This window comes from Aspergillus wentii (assembly GCF_001890725.1).
Source record: "Aspergillus wentii DTO 134E9 unplaced genomic scaffold ASPWEscaffold_1, whole genome shotgun sequence".
NCBI lineage: Eukaryota > Fungi > Ascomycota > Eurotiomycetes > Eurotiales > Aspergillaceae > Aspergillus > Aspergillus wentii.
The window spans coordinates 242346-265601 of record NW_024467832.1 but is presented as its reverse complement, the minus strand read 5'-3'; the positions used below and the strand labels follow the sequence as shown (position 1 = coordinate 265601).

The window sequence follows — 23256 nt, the reverse complement described above, 5'->3', positions numbered from 1 at the left end:
GGATACAAAATTGGGTCTTGCCGGGCCACTTATCCTTTTTTTTTTTCTGTTTTTTTCTTTGTGTGTAGATCATGGTCTCGCCCTCAACCGTAGTCGATCATGAGCCGTCTCAGCTATCGAATCTGCATTATCGGCTTTTGACAATTTTACAATTTTACAATTTGATCTTGCTGTGTCTGATTAATCTAGTAAGCCCATTAGATAAATAATAACTCAAACTCCAACCTTTACCACAGGGCTTAGACAAAGGCTGAATATTGCAGCACAATGTCGACCGTCACCAACAGAATCGTCCAACGCAGCAATATCGGCTTCACACAGGGGGTCAACTATGGCGATAATGTTTTCTGTTAGTTATAAGATTCTTCCACACCCCAAGACCGAGCTCCAACTGACACCCTTAGACGACGGCAACAAACCAGAATTGACCCCAAAGCACATCGCACTTGAGACGCATAAAAAGATAAAAGCGGAATGGGAGATTGCTGGAACCTGCGACTGGCTATTGCAAGAGAATGATTTCCAGTCATGGAGAAGACTGGAGACGGGTTCCTCCTTCCTATGGCTCTATGGTCCTCGTATGTTCCTCGCAATCATGCAATACAAATCCTTGCACTAACTTGCTAACCAGCTGGATGCGGGAAGTCAACTCTGATGTAAGTTTCAAAGTTAATTGTTATATACGCTGATCAACTAAACACTAAGTTTTCTGTTGCCTAGGTCTCGTGTCATTGAAAGCATTTATGAGGATCAAACTGCGGCAGGAGTCCCTGGTGACCGTATCAATCTATTGTACTTTTATGTCGGTTTTGGTGATGATAACAACAGGGAGAAGCTCTATCGAAGCATGCTGGAAACATTCTGGGAGCAGGCGGTGAAGAAATCCGAAGCACGATCTATGAATGTATTCGGAAATCATTCCCCTCCCGAGTTGATGCAAGATGAGCTACATAAACTGCTGGCTTCATCTTCATTGCAAGGTGACATATACATGGTCATTGATGCATTGGATCAACTCCCCCAAGAATCCCAGTACTCGCTGATTGAGGGACTCAATACCTTGGTACACAAGCTCAATCTCGAAACGAGCCGCCGGTTTCGTGTAGCCATTAGCTCACGATATCTTGATGGAATAGATCAGCTGCGAGTGCATAGGCTGTTTCCCCTAGTCATTAAAGTCACACCAGGGAGCAATAAACTGGATATTCAAAGATATCTGGATCGGAATCTCAAATCGAAGCTTTTTGACAAGAATCCAGAGCTTCGGAAACGGGTCTTTGATGAATTAAACGAGAATGCCGATGGAAGGCGAGTATCACTTTCCATTTCCACGGTCACCAGCTAATAGAATCTAGGTTCTTGATGGTTCATCTGCAAACATTGAACATCTGCAACATGAGAATGAAAAAGCAAGTCCTGGATGCTCTGAATGGTCTCAGTCTACCGCAGAAAATGTCAGATGTGTACAGAGCCTACGCCGAAGGGTTCGAGTCCTTGGAGGAATTAATCGAGCGACAGATAGCCCAACGGACCATGGCGTTACTTACACACAACACGGGGTCAATGTCGAAAGAGGTCCTGCTCACAGCGCTTTCGTTGGACTCGAACGGCGAGGTGGATCAAACGACCTATCAAGACTTGACCGACGATCCTTCTCTGATTGTCCAGTTCTGCAACCACCTGGTGTATCTCAATGAGAGTCTTGGGGTCTTTCAATTCTACCACACTACTATCTTTGAGTTTTTCAGCAAATACAAGACAGCCACTTACAACTACAGAATAGCGGAACTGTGTCTATCTCATATTTGCTCGTCGGAATTCTCTCAAGGTCCACGGCGTGACGCTACGTGGTACAGCCCTGGTAGTCTGGGACCGATTTTGCAAAAGAGTCCTTTTCTCCTATTTGCCGCTCACAAATGGGCGACCAGTATCAAGAAGAGCTTCAACCCCGGGGCTACGACGACCCTCGAAACAAGCCACTCTACGGTTCTCGATCTCATCAAGGTACTCTGTGACGAGGAGAGGGCGGCTGGAAAGAAAGAAAACCTGCAACTGGCGTTTCAGGTACATTTACTCAGTTTGGGACGGACGATGCCGGCCGGAGTCTGTCCTGTACATGTCGTCAGCTACTTTGGCCTCGTCAGCCTCTTTGGTATTTTCAGAAAGCAGCCATGGTTTGACCTGACGAGGCCTGATCAGGATGGGTTGAGACCGATCCACTGGACTATACGAAACGAGACTGACCTTGACGACATTGCTCCCACCGTTGAAAGGTTGATCGAATATGGTGCCGAGGTCAATGTGGCAGACAACCAAGGTTGCACCCCGCTACACTACGCAGCTTATTTTGGAAATAAGCAGGTGGTACAGATGCTTGTGGACAATCAGGCCAGAATTGATCCCACAGATCGGAACAACGAGACTGCGCTCATCGCCGCTTGCAGAAAGCACCACGAAGATGTTGTCCTGTATCTTGTCAAGGCTGGGGCAGATGTAAAGATCCTAAGCTCCTTTGGGACTGCCCTCCAAGTCGTTTCTCTGGTTGGATGCTGTTCTTGCGCCCAGGAAATACTCAATCGTTACGGAAAGTCTAAAATGATCGAGAACGGTGGACCATTCGGCACTTCTCTTCATACTGCGGCATTCTATGGTCATTCGAATCTGGTTAAGCTTCTTTGTTCCAGAAAGCAGATAAATCCTCGGGCAACTCACGGCACATACGGCAGTCCTGTAACAGCCGCAGCTACAGGCTTCAACCCAGGAGTAGACTCGCGCCCTTTTCAGGAAACCATCGATGAACTGATAAGACATGGTGTCAAGGTTAACGATCAAAGTGGCGTGGTTGGACCAGCACTTCGTGCAGCAGCATATCACGGGAACCCAGATCTTGTCCGTCTACTTTTAAACAAGGGAGCCAAGGTTCGGAAGGCCAAGGGACCAATGGGCACAGCCTATGAAGCTGCAGACGACCGCGGGCATGAAGAGGTCAAGAAAATACTACTGGAGAGCGACCCGAAAGCTGCCAATTATGGCGGTGCCCATGCCTCCCAAACGAGTGATCGACAGCAAATCCAGCGAAAGGTGTTCAGGGCCACAGTCAAAACAAGTAGCATGGACACCATCAACAACCTCATCACTCAGTTCGAGAAGTTCTTTGAACGGGAAATCCCCAAGGGTGAGACTACCTTTCTCAAAGGGCTGGCCAAGCTGGACGAAAATGCTTTCCAGGACGTGATCCAGTTGGCCACAAACTCACGCGATAACGTCAGCTCACCGACGAGAGAGAGCAGTGGCATCATTGCTCGACTCCGACGCTTCATGTCGAATCTTTGGTGCAAGGCTTCGAAAAGCACAGATGAGCAGCCGGCCGGTCCTGTCGACGAGAAGCCTCACCATCTCCGCAAAGCGACAACAACATTTGTTCAAGGCGGTGTTGAGGAACACTTCCCAAAAGTCTTAGATAGAATGACTCAAGCTGCAGTGAAAATCCTGGAAAATGCTATTGCAAGCAAGGACAGGGCTGTGATCAGATTAATCGCCAATACATGGACCGAGGCGCTGAACAACCTCGTCTCATACCCTGGATTTGGCGAGTCGATGTTACAAATGGTAGTGCAAAAGCGCGCCAACGAGCTCAAGGGACACTTGACTAACGTCGATTTGAGCCCGGAAGAGCGATTGGCCAAAGCCGAGGCCCTGGCTCGTGTTGGAATCGAGCTACTGTTAATGGCCGTTGAGCGCGGGCAGAAATTCAAGCACTTGTCATTTGTCATTTGTAAGCTTTGGATCGAGGCACTTAGTAATGTGGAAGATCTCGGCAAAGAAGGAGAGGCACCAATACGGGAATTGATTCGCATTTTCTGTGGACGATTCTCAAATGCAGTCATGATTCAAGATCAGGTCAATGCTGAGATCTGTGCACAAGCCGGCATTGAACTAATGAGAGCGGCGGCGCTGAGCGCCAGGATCAAACTACTGGACAATTTCGGCAAGGAATGGGTGACGACGTGGGGACTGGCCGTTGATAACATGGGTTACATGACCAATTTGCTGATGAATCAGCGATTGAAAGAATACCAAGACTGCTTCATGGACAAGAAGCATGATGAAGCTCTTAGCCTCATCCTTGCAGGCATTGGTGTGCTTTGCACGGCTATCAAGCACAGAGCGAGTTCCGCGACATCTACACTTCAACCCTTGATAGAATTGGGCTTCCAGTCTACACTAGATGGTCATGTTGATCATGATATTGCTGGAGAATCTGTGGTCAACTGCGAAGTATTTCGCGCCCTAGACCTTAGAGCCATCTTTGACGCCCTCGTCCGTTTGTTCGCCACAGGAGCCGAAGATGTACAGCCCAATCGCTTCAACGCTTTAGCTTCAAAGATCATGGACCTCATCGGAATGACTTCGGAGGAACATCATCGAATGCTTAAAGAGGTTGCCGACCAGCACATTGAAGAGGCTAGCAAAACTGTCCACTTTCATGACCGAGAGACACAGTTGATTGAAGTATCTCGGACGATTCTTGTGCTCCTGGACGTTGAACTATGCGCCGAGGAGCCAAATGCCGCCATTGTCCGGTCTCTCAAAGAGTTGGCTTCGAGAAGTTTGTCAGAAATCTCACCGGATTCCGTGAAGAAGGATGAATTGTCTATATATCCGAGAGCGATTGGCTATTTGGAACAAGAGCAACCGTTTACAACAGACTGACTAGAGATGGTGACCGATGTTGATCATCCTGGTGAAATCAAAGGTGGTTGCTACATATGATCGGTCTACCTCTATCAGGCCTGTAGGTTATTTATGTTATTTATCGAAGGTAGCATCATAGCATCAGGTAGGCGACAAATGATGTAGTATTCTGCAATGTCATGATGGCCTCAACATGACAGAAGCCATTTCCTCCAACCCATCCATTTCCAAATAAATATGTGGCTCGATAGCCTCGATCTCCATCAATCTGAACGCAGATTCATCCGTTACCAGCCCATCGATTCGAACATACCCCATCTCTCCCGTTGATCCCGTTCCAAAGCGAGTCTTGAGGGTGTTGAAAATTGCATACACAATAGATAACGTCCGCTCCTCGATCGTGCTCATGTCAACCAGAGTTTCCTCTCCGCCGAATTCTGGCTGACATCGGAATTCGTTGTTTTTAGGCGCTTTCAGCACGGCATGGGTGAGTTTGTCACCGATAAACATGAATGAATATTCTCCTGTTGCGATGGATGGTTCGAATTTTTGTATGATTAATGAACTTTGCAGGGAGCCCCTGGTACAGGCTTCTAGGAATTCCACATCATCTGCACTCAAATTGGACGGGTTTTCAATCCATCGAGTTTTCTTCGAGGACGCAGACACAGTGGGCTTGAGAACAATCGGACTGAACGACTCGAAATCCCTCAGACGCTGTTGCAGTTCAGACACGGACAATTGCTCCGCATCGACGATTTCGGTCTTGGGAATGTCAAACCCCGCTTCCTGCATTTCAAGGAGGTATTTCTTGTCCATGTTCCAGTCCACCAAGTCGGCGTGGTTCATCATGCAAGGGCTGCTTCCGCTGCCTGCGAGGGATGTTTTGACCCTACCCAAAAAATCGCGAAAGGCGTCTGGGTGCTTGATGTAATCCTCGCACCAGAGAAAGCTCACATGGTCTGATTCATGGATTGTCTGGATGATGTCGCGGTCTGTCCATTGTTTGATTGTCACGGAGGCGCCTTGTTGCAGCAGATACTCGGGGAGCATCTCATTGGACCAATCAGGGCGCAGTTCCTGGATCCGCGGTGGGGGGATCGTGGTGAGGAAGAGAATGCGTGCCATTGTGATTGTTTAACGAATTGCTGAGAAAAATGGATTGATCATTGTAAATGCAGGAAGTGAGGCTGTTTTTATGACTAACTGGAACTAAGTGGAGCAATGGTTTGATCGGAAAGTCGCACAGAAAGACGGATTGAGCTTTTCAGCTCTGCAGGGCATACAAGATATCACGTGACTGTTAATGTAGATCACTGTTGGCGCAATCTGATTGGCCTGTGGACACCGGAAATGGAAATGCCTAGTTCGTGCCGGGAGACTCTTGCTGCAAACGGCAAACACCTCTCTCGTTTATAACAGAATCAGTCCTCATCAATGGTGACTTTCATCTTCGAAAATCTCCAAGGACGCTATCGACCATGGGGACTCTATCCAAGCCAGAGACTCCCCACGCACTGCCTTTGAACTCAAAGCAGCCAAACGACATTCATGTATGTCTAGTCTCATTCCTCTAGCTGCTAGCGCTAATTGCTCCTTTACAGGCTGTCAGTAGCTCACTGCCAACATGGAGAAGTGTCGTGGGAGCGGCAAACTACGAGGATTGGATCATGGATACCCTCGAGGTTGATTATCCAAGGTCAGCATGATCCAAATTGGATATCAAAGCGTGTGACTGAAGCTATTTAGATTTGTTGTCCATGCATTGATCCAGAGATTACTTGCCGATGTAAAAAGTCGACTTGGGATTTCAGACAGCCTAGATGGCATGGCATTCCCATCAGAACAGACTGCAAAGAGGTTTGTCTTTCATTTGAGCGCGAACAAAGTCGACCGCGAGTTGAAACCCATCCGGTTCTATCTCCCAGATGAAAAGAATGACCAGTCTTGGTCAAGCTTCTACGCCGTCTTTTTTCCCAAAAACCTGGGCGAAGATGCACTCCATCTCTGGACTATCCTCGGTGAGGGCCTGACAAGCCGTCATGCCGAGTTTCTTCAGGGACGAATCGACTACATGGCTTCTGAGTGTGAGGACACTTCGTTCTGCACTTCTGCTCCTGTCAAAGCTGGCATCTTGTCTGTTCCATGGAAGAACTCTGCCCAGTTGGAAAAGCAGCAGATCAGGGACCGAATTTCTCATTTTGCGACATCCGAAAGACTGGGCTCTATACCAGTCCCATCCAGCGATGTCTTTCTGTATGAAAAGGGCATGTCTGCAATTGCTGCCATTGCAAGATGCATGTCGACATCCGTCGATGATATCCCGTCCAATGCTGTTATTTATGGGTATGCAATTTGACATGGCAATCTCTTCATTCTTGCTAAATGCTCTAGATGGACATACACCGAAACACCCGGAGCAGCCCGACTCTCTGGATTCCAACAATGCACGCATTTCGCACTCGGAACAGCAAAAGAGCTGGACGAGCTCGAATTATTTCTTGCGTCAGGTCAGCAGGTAAAGGTGCTATTTACTGAGCTACCGTGCAATCCTACTGTGGAAAGTCCAGACCTTGCCCGCATTCGCGCACTCGCAGATCAATACAATTTCATTGTTGTCTGCGACGACACTCTGGCTTCATTTGCCAACGTCGATCTGTTCCCATATGTCGATGTGCTCGTCACAAGCTTGACCAAGATCTTCAGCGGTGCTGCGAACGTCATGGGTGGGAGGTACGTGTTTTTCATATATACCACGCAATTGACTGGATATTAACAATACCAGCGTGGTCATCAACCCCCAATCCCCCCATCACGATTTCATACATTCAGCCCTGACCACCAACTATGAAGACAACCTCTTCCCTCTCGACGCTATCGTCCTCGCCCACAACTCGATCGACTACGTCCAACGAACCCACCGCTGCAACAAAACCGCCTTCACCCTTGCAACCGCCCTCTCAGCACACAAATCCATCCGAAAAGTACACTACCCACCATTCGTCCAAACAGCACCATTGTATGAAAAGGTCCGTCGGCGAAATGGTGGGTATGGGTTTATCCTCAGCCTATTCTTTCATTCACTGGAAAGTGCGGTCTGTTTTTATAACGCGTTAGATGTGCGAAAGGGGGCTAGCTGTGGGACAAACTTTACCCTGGCCATTGCGTATACCGAGTTAACGCATAATAAGGATTTTGCGTGGGCGGCAGAAAGTGGTGTGACGAGGGACTGTGTGAGGATCAGTGTTGGGTTGGAGGATGAGGATGTGTTGTTAGACCGGATGGAGAGAGCTCTGGATGAGGTCCACAAGGTTGAGGGGTCAGCATGATATAGTATAGATCATAGATTATTAGTTCCGTTGAATTTAAGCTCATCTAATCCACTATAACTGAGATAACTTAAACTACTAGACCATGGATAGTAAATGTGGGGAAGTGGGGGCAACAGGGAGTCGCACTGGAGCCAACCACCCGGTATGTGTATGATATATCTATAGCCTTGACAGAGACTGACAGGTCAGCTTCGCAACTTGAATCTTCTCGCCTGCGCAAGGCATGCGATGAATGTCGGAAGCGCAAGCTCCCCTGCGACGGGCTGGACCCCTGCACGCGGTGCAGTGACCGGGGGTATTCACTTTGCCAGAGTGCGTCGAAGAGCAGACTTTCCTTCTGAGGGTACTCTTGCTTAACGATGACGTCTCTTTTAAAGCCCATCCATGTCACTCATCCTAGTCAGCCCTTGTGGATGAAAGCCTCTTACGGACCGTCTTCAAACTGCTCTGTCTTGATAAAGCTGTATGATCTATTAATGCGGACGGCATCACGCAGGACATCAGCAACCAAGTAGAAGAGGCAAGCTGCTTCATCGACAATCTTGGGTATTGCCTGTATCCGAAATAGTATTTGTCGGGGTCGGACTGGTACGGTTCTTTGTTCACAGAGGTCATGTCGATGAGATCAGAGTTGGGCTAGAAGCAGGAATTGAACTTGTAAGCTGCAGAGGCAGTAGCCAAGCCGGCCGTGAGAGAAAATGTATTCTTCATTGTGATGTGAACAGGAATGCGTGGGAATGAGTAGCTGTATTGAATAGCCTACCAACCGAGCCATCCGGCATTCTGAAGATTTCGATTACTGTGACATACGTGACGCGTATGCTTCAGCGCAAAGTGGGTTTCGGAGAGATGTGGGCTTCCATTTCCAAAATAATCATGAAGAAAGTCCTGCATTCTGCAAATACCGATGGATATCGGAGAGAAGTGGGGCTCTCCGCATGCCGATCACCTCGGATGCGGAGGAACGGGGGATATCACGTGCATCCGACAGGCCTTAAGTATCTATATCGTTGCTACCGTTGAGTAATAGACCAACAGCAGAATGCAGCTTTCATTTCTTGTTCTTGCTCTGCGGCTGGCAGTCACTCGGCAGATATTTGTCCCGGTCAATGGTTCCTTCAATATGAGTTATTCCTTCTCTTCTTTTTCCTCTTTTTTTCGTTTTTTTTTTTTTTTTAAAAAAAAAAAATCAGGGTTCCTTACGGGCATCGTATTAATTCTTTAGGTGCATACCCCGTATGGTACGTTCTGACTTCGGTAGTCTTGGTACCTTTTCAATTTAGTATATCTAATCTGATTGTGAGACTAGAGGACACCACTGAGTATTAACTGTACATAGGCCACACGCTGGCGGGTTACCACCAGCGAATCCCTACTTTTTCATTTTTATTACCGAGTCATAGGTAGATAGATAGATAGACATTATTGTTTATCTTAAAACATCTTGATCTGTTTAGCAATTCCATATCTTGCTTTATCTTTTGATCGACGTTGATAGCTTAACGATAGTATCGAAATATATCAAGATATAAAGTAGTAACAAATCAATAGTGCTGCTAATAGAGGCGAAGTATAGAATATATCAGACTCATAATCTAATGACCCTTAATGATCATGTCTGCAGCCCTCTTATATAGATCTGCAGCGTCCACTCCTGGTGCCCAATCCACTTCATGCTTGTTCTGCTTCCCCAGCCAGTCGACATAAAGCGTAAAGACCAGCGGCTTGTTCTCGATAAAGACATCAGTATTGGCCTGGACGTCAATCATGGTAACTCGAGGCACTCCCTTTTTCAACGCCCCGACAATCTCTTCGGATACATGAGTTGTTTTATCAACACCCTTATCGACATCGTCCAAGGTTCGCTGAAGGGTATTGATTTTCGCCTTGATGTTGGCAAACTCGACCTGTTTGGCACGCAAATCACTTTCAAATGGCTTGAGCTTGATCTCGGCCTGCAGCTGTGCAATAGACCTTTGGGCTGCTATCTGATCGGCGGTAATTCTACCTCGGTTCTTTTCAAGCTTGTTCCTTGCCTTGATAAGTTCATCCTCCAACTTTTGGCCCTCTGCTTCCAGGTCGTTAAGCAGCTGGATCTGGCGGTTCAATTCTGCTTTCTCATCCCGAGACATTGCTTGAATGAAGCCATAGACGCCTTGGCTTTTGAGCGCATCAATGCCTGCACCAATGTTCTTGATCTTTTCCACGGCTTCGGTGATGTCTTTTTCTACCCCTTCGAACTCTGGACTGCTCAGAATATCTTGCATAACGTTTATTAAACCGCTGTATATAGCCCGTTGGGCCTCATCTGACCCTAGTTTTCCAAGGGCTACGGACAAGCTAGCAAGCTGCAGTACATCATCGTTAGTCAATTGCAATCTACTTTCAAGAGGGAAATACAGATATACTCACCCCTCCAAGCTTGCCGAACGGTCCGGAATTGGCGATCACCGTCTTCCAATGTTTCACCTCACCCTGGGCCTCTTTCACCTGCGCTGTAAACTTGTTAATATCATGATACTTGAGAAAGCTACAAGACCACTTACCGTTCCAATATTCCAAGTTGGCCTGCGCTGCCGCACCTTTCCTGAGGTCATCACCCCATGTGGCATTCTTCTGGTTCTCCAGACTCTGCTTCTTGGCCTGCCACTTCTGTTGCTGGTCTTCTTGCTCCGTCAACTGGCGGTTGTATTCAGCAGTCATGTCTCGTATCTTTTTGTCCAGTTTCCGCTTAGCAGCATCTCTTTCAGCTTTTGTGCTGGCGACCTTTGCATCATTTTTATTTTTCTGGGCCTCAGCGCTTTTGACATCTCCTTCAAGATGATCAAGCTCGTTTCTCAATTCCGTCAACTGATCATCGTTCTGCTTGATTTTCTGCTCGCGTATTTTGACCTGCTTTGCGGACTCGATCTTCATCTGATTCAGTTCCTGCTCCATTTTCTTCAGCTCCTGGCCGTGCTCATCTATCTGTCTTTGGATATCCTTCTTGGCATTGTCAATTTCCTGCGTGACAAGCTTTCCAAGAGCGTCAATGCCATGGTGGATACCGTCGAAGATGGCGCCGTAAACGTCTGGCGTGAGCTGTGCGTCGAAATCTGCCTTCAGGTCATCCGTCGAGCTGCCTTGTGGGACTTGGACCTTTGCCTTGAGCAGGAACGATAGACTCTCAATGAATTGGATATCGATATTAGCATTCAACCGTCTTTCTTGTATGTCGGCATCAACCAGCATCTTCGCGTGGATGTCGTAGTACTGAATCATGCCGTCAACGGAGATCTTCTGCTTCTCCTTTGTCATTTCAACATCCAGCGTCGCTCGCTTTCCACCTGCCGAGGCAGATGTCACCTTAAGACCTCCAATGCTGAACTGATCCACACCAGCTTTGACCGTGACACCGTCATCGGTGAGGCTTCCTTTAAAGTCGCCGGTCTTCTTTAAGAATTCCATCTTCCCATTTACATGAATGCCTCGTTCGTAGGTAATACCAAAGACCTCTGCACCCGTGGACAGATACAGTTCGAGATCACGGAAAACAAGAATATCGTCACCGCCCTCAATATTCGCCAGTTCCTTAATATCAGCCAGCTCTCCAGCCAGACGGATGAGCTGGACGACATTGATCTCGCTGGCTTTGACTATGATGACCTGCTCCTCGCCAACGCCGAAGTGCAGGACCATCTTTCCATGGAATTTATCACCCAGATCGAGTTTTCCTGCGAACGAGAATTGACTGGTTTGATCTTAGTCAATGGCACATTTTCTCTTTCGGTTGATCGTTGGAACTTACTCGGGTCCTTCCTCTAAAACAGTTGCATATTTGAATCCGGCACCGACTCCCAGTTCGGATACAACGGCTTTCTTGTTCAACCCGAAAGGATCAACCCACTTATCCCCCTCTTTCATATAACTATTTTCTGTTAGCAATTCATTCTTTTCCAGAAAAAGATGGGTATGTGCATACAGCGCTCCATAGGCATCTGTCATGGAACCCCTGATGTCACCTATAACGTTAATCGGACTCTGGCCTTTGTACGACAGAGTCAAGGTTGTGTTCAACTGCAGGTAGGGCCCAGTATCATCAGCACCAATAGTGGCACCGAATTTGCATAGTTTCAAGCATTTGCTGATGGGAACCTAGGTTTGGATTAGAATGATCGATATACAATGGTGGTGTTCATACCTGGAATGACTCGGGCATATCGATACTGAATTTCAGCTTGCCCTGTGACGGGAAGGCCACAATCAAAACGAGGTCTTCCATCTTCTTCTTATCGTTCATTTCGTCCAGGACGTCAAACTTTCGAATACTTGCGCACAATTGAATGCCTGGTTTTATCAGTGAGATGGACGTTCGCTCTCCTAAGACAACACACCTTTGACAACAGGATAGCCATAAGCATCGACCTGAGCCAGGACATCCCAACTGTCAACTGCACTTGACTCCGTTGGGTCCTGCTTCTCCCTCTCCTCTGAGGATGCAATCAGCGCCACACGATCCAGTTCCAGATCCAAGAATCCACCCTTGAGGTCGGACCAGAGTTGGTCCAGCTTGATGCTAGCGACACTGCCGACCAGAATCCAGTCCCGAGTCGGTTTGTCTGGCTTTTGCTCGATGTGGAAACCAACAGTGACAGTGAAGCTTTCGATCTTGACAATGCCCATAATAGCAAACTCACTTGCTCGCTTGGTTCCGACAGGCTTTTCTTCTTCATCGTCTGTCTTCGTCAGGGTTTCGCCCTTGCTTTCCTTCTTATTAGACTTGGTCTCTTTACCATCAGTTACCGCCTTGAAGTTCTTATTCTCCTCCCCATCGACAGCCTTTTCACTCTTGGTGCCCTGCTTGAATCCAATATAGATATGCAGTCCGGCCTTCTCGATCTTGATGTGAGTGTCAGGAATATCAAAGTCTTTGATGTCTCCGCTGATGCTCAGCCCATCTTGATCAATCTTTACCAGAGCACTGGCACTGCTATGCTCGTTGAATCCGACGCAGCCATCCAATTGCAAAGATCGGTCTGTACTACCGCCCATCTTGGTGCTAGACAGATTGAGATGCAGGTTCTTGAATGTGATCTCGTTGCCTTTGGCTTCTTTCTTCACTTCGGCTTCTGTGGCTGCATTGTCTGCTGGAAGTGCGTAGCCGGCGATCTGGGCGTGGATCTTCTTAATTTCACTGAGTGTGAGGTCACCTATCTTAGCATCGAGCGAGTTTTCATCTGTACGGTTTGATAGGTCAGTTCTCGAATCTTCTCTCGATTCAAAGGCTCACTTACTCTTGGAGAATTTTCCAACAGCTGAAAAGGTTCCACTTCCCAACGTCAAATCCGCTGTCAGATTTAATTGCACAGTCTCTCTAAAGGTGCCTTGTTCAAAGGAGAACTTGAGCTCGGCTTTTGTCAACTGCGCAAAGATAGGTTAGCAGGTATGCTTAATCCAAGACCTCCTTATGTACACACCGAGACGTTCTTGATGCCGTAGATGTCCTCCCACTTGTCACACCAGATGACCATGTTCCAGATTCTCTTGTGCGCGCCATCCGAATACTCTTTTTTGGGCTTCTCCCCCTCCGGGAGCTTGGTCATCGTGCTCTTGGAGCCGTCCTTGATGCCCTCATTGTCTGGCTTGGTAAGGTTGGCCGCACTCTCCTCGGTCTTCTCCTTCGATTTGTCTTCGTCTTTTTTGTCCTCGCCTTTGTTGTCTTCGCCATCACTATTTCCTTCGACTTCAAAGTCCCTGGCAATGCGGTAGTTCAATTCCAGGGGAACATTGGCGTGAGGCACGTTAGTTAGCATGACAGTTCCGTAAAAGCCGAAGCCAAAGTTCCATGACTGTGGCTCTTTTGTCTTTTTACTTTCTTCTTCGCCGTTTGCGTTTTCCTCTTTATGTTTTTCTTTATCAGGCTTCTCAGAGTCGTCCTCAGGCTCGGCTATCGGCTTGGTCTCCTCATCTTTCGTGCTGTTCTTGGGCCTCTCCTTGTTTGGGTCATCAGAGGGTTTGCTACTATCTTCATCTTTGTCATTTTTCTCTTTCGTATCACCACTGTGTTTGCCTTTAGCGGCCTTTGTACCGGTGATCTCGATGCCCATTGTCTTGAATTGAAGCACATCCCAAGTCTTCAGACCCATGTCATGGAAGTAGCCCTGGAGAATAAACTCTTTAACCACTGGCATCTTAGACCAATCTCTCTCTTTTGAAAGGTGGGCACTAAGACGGATAGAGTCAGGGGTCTTTTGATCACCGAACATTTTCTTCAGCGTATCAGCTGCCCATTGAAGGCTATCCTTGAGCATCACGTCGGCTTCCAGGCAAAGGCCCGGTTTGATAAAGGGACTTTCGCTCTCCTCACAATAGGTGAACGCAAGATTTTTGATGGGCATTTTCTGGAGATCTTTGTCGTTGATGAAGGGGAAGAGCGTGCCCAACGGTTTTCCTTCCAGTGCTCCACTCTCTGGGTTCAATATGGCCATTTCATGTGCTGGCACTGAAGGGGGCTCTGAGCTGTCGTCTTTTTTCTTGTCGTCGGCATCACCATCCACTTTCTTCGTGCTGGCATCATCCTTCTTACTGTGGTCTCCCGCTTCAGACTCTGAAAGCTGGTCAGTATCCGCAATGGGAGACTCGGGCAGCGTACGTACCTTGAAACTTGTACAGCTTGGCCGTTAAACCTTTGATACCAAAGAATTTATCGATGGTTCCCGACAGGACATAGGTTTCCAGCTTCTGTTTCAATATTTTCTTCTCCTTAGTTAGGCTTCCTCCCTCTTTGATATCCGACGTGGTAGTGATCAGACTTGAAAGCATTGTCGCATCAGCAGGGGGCTCGCTGGCAAGAGGCTGAGCTACCGGTACCAGGTTCCCCTCATCGGGCAAGAGCAAAACAGCAAGCTGGTTCGACTTTCCAGGCGACTTGTCATCTGCGGCTGCCGCCAACAGCTGGGCATTCACGTTATTGCTTCCCTTGATAGGGACCACGGGAAGATCTGCGAATGATGCATCCCCAACAGGGACCACCAAAGAGACATTCCTAACAAGTGCGCCTCCAATCACTGTTTTGTTTAGCTTATTACCGCCAGACAGGATTAGCCCTTCACTCTCCGACTCGCTGTTGTCGTCGCCCTCGGGAGTGTTTGCCGGTGGTATCTCGTGAATCTCATTGCGGAGGGCAAGCGCAGACTCATCGACGATCTGGTCCAGGGATGTGATAGGCGTGGTCAAGTAAGCCTTGTCTACTGCCCTTTCGATCTGATCCGCCGTGATGAAATTTTGATTCACCATGCTGGCATACATATACTGATATGGGGGGAGAAAGAAAAGAAACACACACACAAGAAGGAAATGAAAAGTGGAAGAAAGGAAATGGCTGGAAACCCGCCTGATATTTGTGCAGCCCTCCCCTCCCACGAGCTGAAAAGCGATCTGCATTGTAAGCATAATGGCGGGGCTGTCAAACTCCACTCGGCCATTCAGATAGGCAGATGTGCGTTTCCGGACAGGGTTACATTCAGCTCGCCCCCATCAGGTGTTCACGGTGCCCCTCACTGACCCACTGCCAGCTGGCTGCTTTGATTCAAGATATCCAATGATATCCAACAGTATCAAGCATTGAAAATATGCCAAGACTTTTGACACAGCATGGACTATGCATTTTTCACACTATTTTTTGTGTATTCATTGAGTAACGACTCAAAATGATCCAAATATGTCCTATTTACTTTACAATCCATGCCAAATCTATTATATTAGCAGTATTTCATAATGAATACAAGACTGTTTCTTCTTATTTGATCCAGTAAGTAGAGCAAAATGTATAATAGCATTGTCATAGCAAATACAGTATAAACAGGGATATATCAGCTTCATAACTGTTACCTGGATCTGGAACAAGGTAAATAAGCGAATTTCATACTATTGCAGACATTTGTTGGATATCCTGTAAGGGACCCAAGTTGTCGGGGTAGGAAACCTGTCAACTAGGTAATAAAACAGCAATGCAATGGCAAAGAAGGTTGATATAGAAGAGGATGGCATACTATGTCCACTAGACTTTTTGAGTGCAGTGAGCTGTAACGAGTTCCCTCTATCCACCATCGGAAATCCATCTACCGTGGAAAGTCTATCCCAGCACATACAAAGAAGTCGTACCAACCTACATCCCCCTCAGCGAGACCGATCTCGCCTACAAAAACAACACAGAAGAGTTTCTTTGATCTAGTGGATTTTGTCAATAGCCGGTCTGTTAGTCAACTCCTGGATATAGTTATCTGTATAGTAGAGGATGGCATCATAGGGATTCCACAGTTAGATAGTAGTTAGAACAATACTGTGTATATTATTCCTTCACTTTGGTTGATCTATGCTTTCATCCTTCACAGGCCCAACACTCAGTTCCGGCGCAACCCATCCCATATCCACGGCCTTCATCTCAGCAAACAAAGACGCAAAGTAATCATCAACCTCCCTCCCATTTCTACTGGTAATCGCCCTCGTCAGCCTCACCTCCAACCGGCGTATCGACCCCGTCCCCAGCATCGTCTTCAGCCGTTCCGAAAACTCGGGAGAAAACTCAACCCCCAAAAGTTGCGGAGTAGCAACAACAACAAGCTCAGTGAGCATTTCCAGATCCTCCATGGGCAGGAGGGGAATCATTTCCTTTTCAATGCTTAGAATACTCGGATACGCAGCAAGAACTCCACCACCGCCATTCACGCCCCGGAAAGCACGCCGGTAGTGGCGAGATGCAAGAGCGTATGTCTCCTTATTCACCAGCATCAGCGCCGGCATGAACGCCGTGGTGGCGTATATCCGTGGTCGACCCCTGGAAACAGTCCCACACCATCCCGTCGACCGTCGGGCAGCCGTATACCCCGAACAGGTAATCGTGATCTCCGTCGGTTCTGCCATCACCATCTCCCACACCATATGTCGCAACTCTATCGGCAGACGCGGGAACGGATGGAAGGCAGGCTGATCATCACCCGCTTCTGTCTTTGCTGCATCGAAATCCCGTCTTTTTCTCTCATACTCTTCCACGCTCTCACAGCTCGCCCATAATGTCATGTCGGATTCAGCTGCCCTTTCTCCTGCTGTTCGCAGCCCGATGCTGGGTGTGCCTATACCAATAACTCGTGCTGGGCGTGTTGGACGAGTGATGCCATCTATTCTGCTTGTGGACATGTAGCGTGGTGGGTGGACGGTGTGGACTTTCCATTTTTCGTCGGTGTAGGTGTAGGGACTTGGTCGGGGTGGTTTGGACATTTTGATATTATGTTTTTTTTCGTTCTAAAGGATGGGAGAAGGGGACTTTATATGTAGGGCAGACTTGTTAACCCGATATATCGTGGTGAGTCATTCTTACTTAGTTTGGCTGTATGGTTCGCTAGTAGCCAATAGGAGTGCCAGTATGTGAGACATGCCTAGTATGAATCAGGCTATTCTCTACCTAGTCTTGAGCATCTTATGAACACCTCATGGGATCATAAATGAGTATTATATTCATAGTATTATAATGAATTCCATTTAGCACTAGGGGTGGTTTCAGAGGTGCCATGGACGTATAGTGCTAATATATGGAGGCATGCGTGGTAAATCAGCATGATACCATACTGCACGACTAATGGCCGGTCTGCTATCTAACATCCTGGGATATGATTCATCTTTATAGTAGCAGATGGCTAATCTTTCTAGAATACGGATTGTGTTTGGATTTCCCATCAACTAAAAGTTAAACACCATGGTAAATCTTCCGGAAATTATGCACTGGATCTTCACCTAGACTAACGAGCTGCTACCTAGTGATTTTTCATAGAAAGATAGAAAATAGCGTAGGGGAAATTCGGCAAGTTTTCTACTTGATACATGTATAAGCGTGGTGTATAATCGACATGACTCAGACAAAATTCTCAACCAAGCTAGTAGCATATTGTATATAGTATATATGAAACAAATATGAAGGCAATCCGCTGACCACATACTCATTGGTATTACCTCAGTTCGCACTAATCTATTGCTCATAATCTGTGTCTTTTATCTGAATAGCAAGGCATGTCAGCAAGTGCAAAGGCTGCGGAATTTTGAGTGCTATACCGGATTTCTCTGCTATATAGACGTTCCGGTCAATGGGTTAACTTGGAAGACGTCGAATACTCGCGTCTGTCGCCCTTTTTAATGGTGCCTGTACCGTCCGCATAAATGTGGTGAGTTCGAGCTCCACTACCGTCCGCAGGAGTAATTCGGGCACTTATAATCAGCTCCTTATCCTTGCGGTTGAAGTGAGACCGGTGAACAGGGCTAGAGCCGTCATTGCGATGCCTATATAGAATATTCATGAGCAAGGGAATATGATGGAAAGAAAACGTATCCAACTATTTACAGGATCTCAATGGAGTCAATTTTGCCAACTTTCTATAAAACATTGTTAGTCAACCCTTTTTTAGCGTTTCCAATGACATACCTTTACGGCACCATTCGATCCGTAACGGTCGACAGCTTGTCCGAAAGGCTGGGGCAGTAGCTCCTTGTTATATCCCAGCCACTTAGCAAGATTCTGACGAGCGGTAGAGAAAGCTCTAGACATGGCTGCTTCTTGCTCGGTATGTTGGTGATGATCGAAAACAGGAGGGAGATGATTTGGTAGGATGAATGATGATGGTGTAGAATTTTGTTCTTTTTCCAATGTATGATAATGGCAGAGGATTTGCACAGACTTATATGCTATTTGAGATTTCCTTTGGCATCCTTTGAAGCCCACTGCTATGCCATAATCCCTTCAGTTTGTCCCGCTATATGCATGACTCCGATTGCTAATTAAGGCGCAAGCGCCCATGAAAATCCACTCGAGGCGTATCACATATTCATCACTGACGCTAGATGATGATGATTCGTGATATGTGGAGTAAATTCTAGTAAAAAATAAACGCCAGGATTGAGCGGGCCAGGTGACCTCGATTTTTACATCGCATTATCCGGATGTATGTATGTTGTTGGTCACAAAGGTTCGGCGGCTAAGCTCCACATTGAAGCGTCGCGCCTTGGGTTCCATGTGGAGATCTGGCGTGGAAACCATTCCCACACGACTTACCTCATATGTATGGAGTACAACTGGCCATTGGCCCATTAATCGACCATTGGAACGCCCGATCGGGGCTCAATCACTAGCGTAACCAAGGCGCTAGGTACTCGACATGGAAGCCGGATTACCACGAGAACTGGGAAAGGAAGGTGCTATGGTGGCCAAGTGTAGTTATTCCAGCATTGTCGGTCGGTGTTCTGCTTTTCCTCTTTTTTCAAACTTCATTCGCTACCCCTCTTGTTGAAGCAGCGCTTCCACTGTTTGATGAAATTGCCGATCGGTTGATGACGCATTGTATCTGGGTGTACAGTTAGTCATGTGGCTTCGTGCCTCAGGCAACAGTACCTCCCATCGTCGTATCTGTCAGCCGGTCGGCTTCTGTTTTCTGCTTCCAACATCCACATCATGTTTACCAATACACAGTGTTAATTGGACTCATTGTGCTCCCTTTCTCTATTTTGCCTTATTATATACTCTGTATTCTCTTCTTTGTCGAAGCTTTGCATCATTGATCTTGTCTCTCTTTCTCAGAGAATGTTGTCGTCGCTTATACGGTCCTTGCCGCGCCTCAGGCGGTGGAAGCCACTCAACTTCTCCAATCCAAACTTCGTCCGGATACCTGAAAGTCACAAGATTGAAGAAGAAACTATCCCAGACTATGTGGCCTCACGATATTACCCTACTCGGATAGGAGAAGTACTTAAGGACCGGTATCAAGTCGTGGGAAAATTGGGGTTTGGAGCCAGCTCGACTGCGTGGCTTGCGCGGGATATGGAGTGAGGCCCCTTTAAAATGCTCTTGGGTTAAATTACTCATACAATACAGCTGCCGTCGCTATGTTACCCTCAAAATCTTTATCAAGTCCACATCTATGGGGCAGCAATTAGACGACGAGCTTGACATGTATAAACGCATGGAGAAAGGCTCAAAAAGCCACCCAGGTCACAATGCTGTTAGATCATTGCTGGACTCTTTTTATGTTACTGGGCCTGAAGACATGCATCGCTGCCTTGTGCACCCTCCGTTATGGGAGAGTGTTTTGACGTTTTTACACCGCAACCCAATAGGTAGACTGCCGGAACCAGTCCTGGCATTCATTCTCCAACGTGTGTTTTTGGCGCTGGATTACCTGCATACGGAATGCCAGATCATACATGCTGGTACGCTTTCTTCCTCTGCTTCCATTATCTGTTTTTTTGTTGATTTGCCTGGGAATTCCACCAGACATCAAAGCCGACAATATCATGCTCGGCATTGCCGACGATACCGTCTTCAGTGACTTTGAAGAAGAGGAGCTTCAAACCCCTTGTCCGAGAAAGGAGCTAGACGGACGAACAATATACATATCCCGGGATCTCAGAATGCCCAAGGCATATGGCGCCCCAGTCCTATGCGACTTTGGCTCGGCGATGCCTGGTGGTATAGAGCATCTGGAAGATATCCAACCTAATATCTATCGAGCACCAGAGGTGATCCTGGAAGTTCCATGGACGTATAGTGTTGATATATGGAATGTGGGATGCATGGTAAGTCCGCCTGAGACCCATTCTATCTAGAGATTCTTACAAACTCCCCCACAGATCTGGGACGTCTTCGAAGGCGAGTCTTTGCTCACCGGTCAAGACCCAGAATTGCACACTTATCGAAGTCGAGCACATCTCGCTGAGATGATACGTCTTCTTGGGCCCCCGCCTCCTGGTCTTCTTGCGCGGGGGAGACTAAGTCAGAAATTCTTTTCGGAACAAGGTATGTCGGCCTTCCTGTAAGTGAATTATCACTCATTGTTTTCTTCTAGGCGACTTCTCCGCGGGGATTCCATTACAGGACAGGGTTCCGCTGGAGGAGAGAGAAACGACTCTTGAAGGCGAGGATAGAGAAAGGTTTCTCCGCCTTATGCGGAGAATGCTGCAGTGGGAGCCAGAGAAGCGTAGCTCTGCTCGAGATTTGGCAGAGGACGAGTGGATGCGCAGGCATTTAGAAGTATAAATCGACCATGGCAGCAAGCCAAGACAGGCGGTTTGTTTAGGGCTTTTCAAGGTCAACAAAGCGCATGCTAGTCAACAGTGATAAACTTCTTCTTGAAAGCTAAATAAAATGACACTCAGCATATGCTGCAGCACAGACAGCAGCTAAAGCGTAGTGTCACCCCGAGAAACGGCGATCTCTCCGACCTCGTATCCCTGCATTGCAGGCGTATATAACCTCGGCAGTCTCTTTTCTTTTTCTTTTTCTTTTCAAGGAGTCATGGAAGGTCAAAAGGAGCCACTATCTTCCGCTTTGGAGAACGGCGATAAAAATGCACACGTACGATAGTCGGTGTATAGATAAACTACAACTGCTAAAACATCTCTAGCCAATCACATTAGACAAAGCAGAAACCGCCCGAATCCTCCGCAAGATCGACTGGCGACTCCTCCCCCTCTTGACGGTTCTCTACGTCCTCTCCTTCCTGGATCGGGGAAATATCGGAAATGCCAAAGTGGCTGGGATGAACGAAGAGCTCGGACTCACTGGAGCGCAGTACAATCTCGCCTTGACGGTTTTCTTTTTTCCGTACGCTGTTTTCGAAGTTCCCAGCAACGTTGTACTTAAGCTTATGCGGCCGTCTATATGGATGTGTATCATGATGGTTAGTTGGGGAGTGGTGATGACCATGCAGGGGATTGTGAAGAGCTATACAGGGCTGCTTATTACGAGGTTTTTCCTGGGTCTTGCGGAGAGTGGCTTTTTTCCTGCTTCGACTTATCTTTTGACGTGCTGGTGAGTTTCATATCAAAGACACAGAGAGAAGCTGATGAAATCAGGTATTGTCGGTTTGAGGTACAGACGCGCATGAGCATTTTCTTCTCTGCTGCTTCTCTGGCTGGTGCCTTTTCGGGACTTCTTGCATTTGCAATTGAAAAGATGGACGGCGTAGGCAATTTGAGTGGCTGGCGATGGATATTCCTGCTCGAGGGTGAGTCACTCTTCATCACTGTTGAATGATGCTGACTCTGTAGGAATGCTGACGGTTGTCATCGGCCTTATACTCCCCTGGACTCTGCCGGATCACCCTGAAACAGCTTCATTTCTCACTTCTGACGAGAGAAAATTCCTCCGGGCACGACTTGACCAGGACTCTGGAACAGCAGCAGGGACTGTTGGTACGCAGGAGAAATTCCAATGGCATTATCTGATCTCCGCCTTGACCGAGTGGAAGATCTATCTGGCCGTGACCATGTATTGGGGGATTTCCGTATGCACCTTCTAGTACCTCTCTATTATCTCTACTGACCAAGCAGATCTGCCTGTACGGCTTCACCTACTCCGCACCAACAATCATCAAACAACTCGGCTATTCCTCCGCCCAGGCCCAGCTCCTCACCATCCCAATCTACTTTCTCGGTGTGCTCTCCACCCTCCTCTTCGGCTTTCTCGCCGACAAGCACCAGTCCCGCTGGCCATACATTATTGGCCCATTTGGCATTGCCCTAGTCGGATTCATTGGTCTTCTGGCCATCCCCCACCCTCGACTCCCGGGCCTCACTTACGCTTTTCTCTTCTGTATCCCAGCCGGCATTTACCCGCCTGTCATGGGGACCCTGTCGTGGTTTGGAAATAACCTTGCTCCGTCGTGGAGGCGTGCTATCGGCATGGCCTTGTTGATTTCGATTGGTAATTTGGTGAGTGCTTTCATTCATTAGTTCAGTATGTCATACTAAATGTTCAGGGCGGCGCAATCGGCTCCAATATCTTCCTCGAACAGCAAAAACCACACTACTGGCTGGGTTATGGAATATGTACTGGCATCACTGTAGCAGCCATGATCAGCGTGCTGGTGCTGCGATTCAGCTATGCCAAAATCAACGCTGAACGAGACAAACTGAGTGAAGCAGAAGTGCTGGAGAAGTATAACGAGGCGGAGCTGATCCGGATGGGCGATAGAAGCCCGCTTTTTAGATACGTGGTGTAGCAGGTGGGATGTTCAATGGTATCTTTGTAGTTCCATGGAGGTCAAATAAGGTGTTTTCCTTTTTGATCGCGTGGTTATAGCATTTAACAATAAAAAGTGTCGTGTGATATGTCCGGAAATATATATCGCAGTGTTATGAAATAACAACAAATCAATACTCCTGACACATTATACCTCCTGCTATAATAGATCAAATGCGACCATTTCAC

The 23256-nt window shown here is 47.5% G+C and overlaps 9 protein-coding genes across 9 annotated transcripts; 4 read left to right on the top strand and 5 right to left on the bottom strand.

Annotated features, from left to right (window-relative positions):
- Positions 1–264: 264 nt before the first annotated feature.
- On the top strand, positions 265–1430 carry ASPWEDRAFT_730345 (ATP-binding protein; the record flags this gene model as incomplete). Its single annotated transcript, XM_040839269.1, has 4 exons — positions 265–349; positions 405–578; positions 632–656; positions 721–1430. The coding sequence occupies 4 exons, from the start codon at positions 268–270 to the stop codon at positions 1343–1345; spliced, it is 906 nt and encodes a 301-aa protein (XP_040693771.1). The 3' UTR covers positions 1346–1430.
- A 3125-nt stretch (positions 1431–4555) lies between these two features.
- ASPWEDRAFT_33429 (ATP-grasp domain-containing protein) lies at positions 4556–5941 on the bottom strand. The gene has a single exon (XM_040833784.1). It carries the CDS (start codon positions 5821–5823, stop codon positions 4873–4875), a length of 951 nt encoding a protein of 316 aa, XP_040693770.1. The 5' UTR covers positions 5824–5941; the 3' UTR covers positions 4556–4872.
- A 221-nt stretch (positions 5942–6162) lies between these two features.
- Positions 6163–8081, top strand: ASPWEDRAFT_33427 (uncharacterized protein). The gene is made up of 5 exons (XM_040833783.1): positions 6163–6248; positions 6300–6394; positions 6445–7041; positions 7090–7428; positions 7481–8081. Exons 1-5 carry the CDS (start codon positions 6177–6179, stop codon positions 8022–8024), a joined length of 1647 nt encoding a protein of 548 aa, XP_040693769.1. The 5' UTR covers positions 6163–6176; the 3' UTR covers positions 8025–8081.
- A 1338-nt stretch (positions 8082–9419) lies between these two features.
- On the bottom strand, positions 9420–15409 carry ASPWEDRAFT_122731 (uncharacterized protein). The gene is made up of 10 exons (XM_040829164.1): positions 14663–15409; positions 13484–14613; positions 13301–13427; positions 12401–13243; positions 12208–12353; positions 11989–12161; positions 11815–11934; positions 10574–11757; positions 10440–10522; positions 9420–10375 (listed from the first exon to the last, which is right to left on the bottom strand). The coding sequence occupies exons 1-10, from the start codon at positions 15312–15314 to the stop codon at positions 9623–9625; spliced, it is 5211 nt and encodes a 1736-aa protein (XP_040693768.1). The 5' UTR covers positions 15315–15409; the 3' UTR covers positions 9420–9622.
- Positions 15410–15870: 461 nt separating this feature from the next.
- On the bottom strand, positions 15871–16259 carry ASPWEDRAFT_192028 (uncharacterized protein). The gene has a single exon (XM_040832248.1). It carries the CDS (start codon positions 16152–16154, stop codon positions 15933–15935), a length of 222 nt encoding a protein of 73 aa, XP_040693767.1. The 5' UTR covers positions 16155–16259; the 3' UTR covers positions 15871–15932.
- ASPWEDRAFT_33425 (2EXR domain-containing protein) lies at positions 16061–17302 on the bottom strand. The gene has a single exon (XM_040833782.1). It carries the CDS (start codon positions 17280–17282, stop codon positions 16365–16367), a length of 918 nt encoding a protein of 305 aa, XP_040693766.1. The 5' UTR covers positions 17283–17302; the 3' UTR covers positions 16061–16364.
- An 837-nt stretch (positions 17303–18139) lies between these two features.
- On the bottom strand, positions 18140–18600 carry ASPWEDRAFT_22298 (uncharacterized protein; the record flags this gene model as incomplete). Its single annotated transcript, XM_040832321.1, has 3 exons — positions 18140–18335; positions 18397–18428; positions 18478–18600. 3 exons carry the CDS (start codon positions 18598–18600, stop codon positions 18140–18142), a joined length of 351 nt encoding a protein of 116 aa, XP_040693765.1.
- A 1029-nt stretch (positions 18601–19629) lies between these two features.
- On the top strand, positions 19630–21081 carry ASPWEDRAFT_101324 (uncharacterized protein; the record flags this gene model as incomplete). The annotated part of the gene is made up of 5 exons (XM_040827370.1): positions 19630–19871; positions 19921–20255; positions 20320–20621; positions 20676–20841; positions 20891–21081. 5 exons carry the CDS (start codon positions 19630–19632, stop codon positions 21079–21081), a joined length of 1236 nt encoding a protein of 411 aa, XP_040693764.1.
- Positions 21082–21339: 258 nt separating this feature from the next.
- Positions 21340–23047, top strand: ASPWEDRAFT_166174 (uncharacterized protein; the record flags this gene model as incomplete). The annotated part of the gene is made up of 6 exons (XM_040829949.1): positions 21340–21399; positions 21449–21855; positions 21900–22051; positions 22095–22330; positions 22377–22757; positions 22805–23047. 6 exons carry the CDS (start codon positions 21340–21342, stop codon positions 23045–23047), a joined length of 1479 nt encoding a protein of 492 aa, XP_040693763.1.
- Between the last annotated feature and the right edge of the window lie 209 nt (positions 23048–23256).